Below are 1208 nucleotides of genomic sequence, written 5' to 3'. Positions count from 1 at the left end.
GTAGCTAGGGGGGGGGTCGGGCTCTGCTCCCAAGGGACAAGGGACAGGACAAGAGGGAACAGCCTCAAGTTGCCCCAGGGGAGGTTGAGGTTGGAGGTGAGGAACAATTTCTTCTCCAAAAGGGTTGCCCAGGGCAGTGGTGGAGTCCCCACCCCTGGAGGGGTTTCCAAGCTGTGGAGATGTGGGGTGAGGGACACGGGGCAGTGGGGACCTGGCAGGGATGGGGAACAGTTCAATTTGATCTGAAAGGTCTCTTCCAATGATTCTGTGAATTTATTTCCTGCATCCCTATTTCTGTGTTTCCAGTTAAAGCCCCTGCTCAAGATGATCTAGAAAACACTCTGTACCTTGAAATTCTAAGTTCTGAAATTAAAGCATTTTAAAACCTCTTAAATACTCCAGAAAATGAAACCAAAAGCCCAAAGAGCATGTGCTGCAAATCACCTCACACCTTATCTAAGCAATACCAGCACCTTAAATCAACAATAACATGTCAAAAGCTCTGCAGCCTAACTTGTACTGTGGCCCACCCAAAAATTAGGAATGGAACTGAACTCCTCATTCCTCTTGCACATGAGTAAAAAAGGGGTGCAGTAATATGAAAAAACTCCATCTGCTGAACTTAGGATGGTCTTGAAGTTCCAGACTTCTGGTGAATAAAATACTACAGAAGGTCTATTTCAAATTTCATCCCATTTTAAATGAAATAACAGCAGGAAACAATTTTTCTGAAGTAAAGAAGGAAATTGTGATGTCAACTTCTGAAAATTCTTGTGGGGAAGCAGTTTAAAAGAACAATTAGTATTAAATAAGATCAAATAACCATGATTTAGTCCCTTACTTTCAAAGTGAGGTTTTAATAACTATTCATTTCACCTTTAGCAAAACATTCACTGCCAGAGAAGTCACAGGAATTCTGCTAAATCTCTCTCCAACACAATTTAAGAGTAAATCAACTACAATTTTTTTTGGTAATCAGGAAGAAATAAAGTCAAAAAAACAACCCCACAACTTACCTCTAGGACATGCATGAAATCTTTAAATATTCTTTTTCTTTCAGATTCCAAAGTGATGTCTTCAAACGCTGGTTCCTTCACAAATCTATCTCTGATCTGTAAGAAAAAGAGCAATTAAATATAAAAAATAAAAAGAAGCCTTTCAGAAATAATTAATAATTATGAGGATGAGGGGATCAAGGGCACCCTCAG

The 1208-nt window shown here is 39.7% G+C and overlaps 1 protein-coding gene across 1 annotated transcript in view; it reads right to left on the bottom strand.

Moving 5' to 3' along the window:
- LOC103781449 (pre-mRNA-processing factor 40 homolog A-like) overlaps positions 1-1112 on the bottom strand; it is a gene marked incomplete at its 5' end in the record, with an annotated part of 3983 nt that extends 2871 nt beyond the window's left edge. Inside the window, one exon of the mRNA XM_008949168.1 lies at positions 1017-1112. Coding sequence (XP_008947416.1) covers positions 1017-1112 — 96 coding nt within the window. The remainder of the gene's footprint in view (positions 1-1016) is intronic.
- Between the last annotated feature and the right edge of the window lie 96 nt (positions 1113-1208).

This window comes from Merops nubicus, unplaced genomic scaffold, assembly GCF_000691845.1.
Source record: "Merops nubicus isolate BGI_N331 unplaced genomic scaffold, ASM69184v1 scaffold26631, whole genome shotgun sequence".
Lineage (NCBI taxonomy): Eukaryota > Metazoa > Chordata > Aves > Coraciiformes > Meropidae > Merops > Merops nubicus.
Note: the sequence above shows the minus strand (reverse complement) of the source record. Positions and strands in the feature narration are given on the sequence as shown.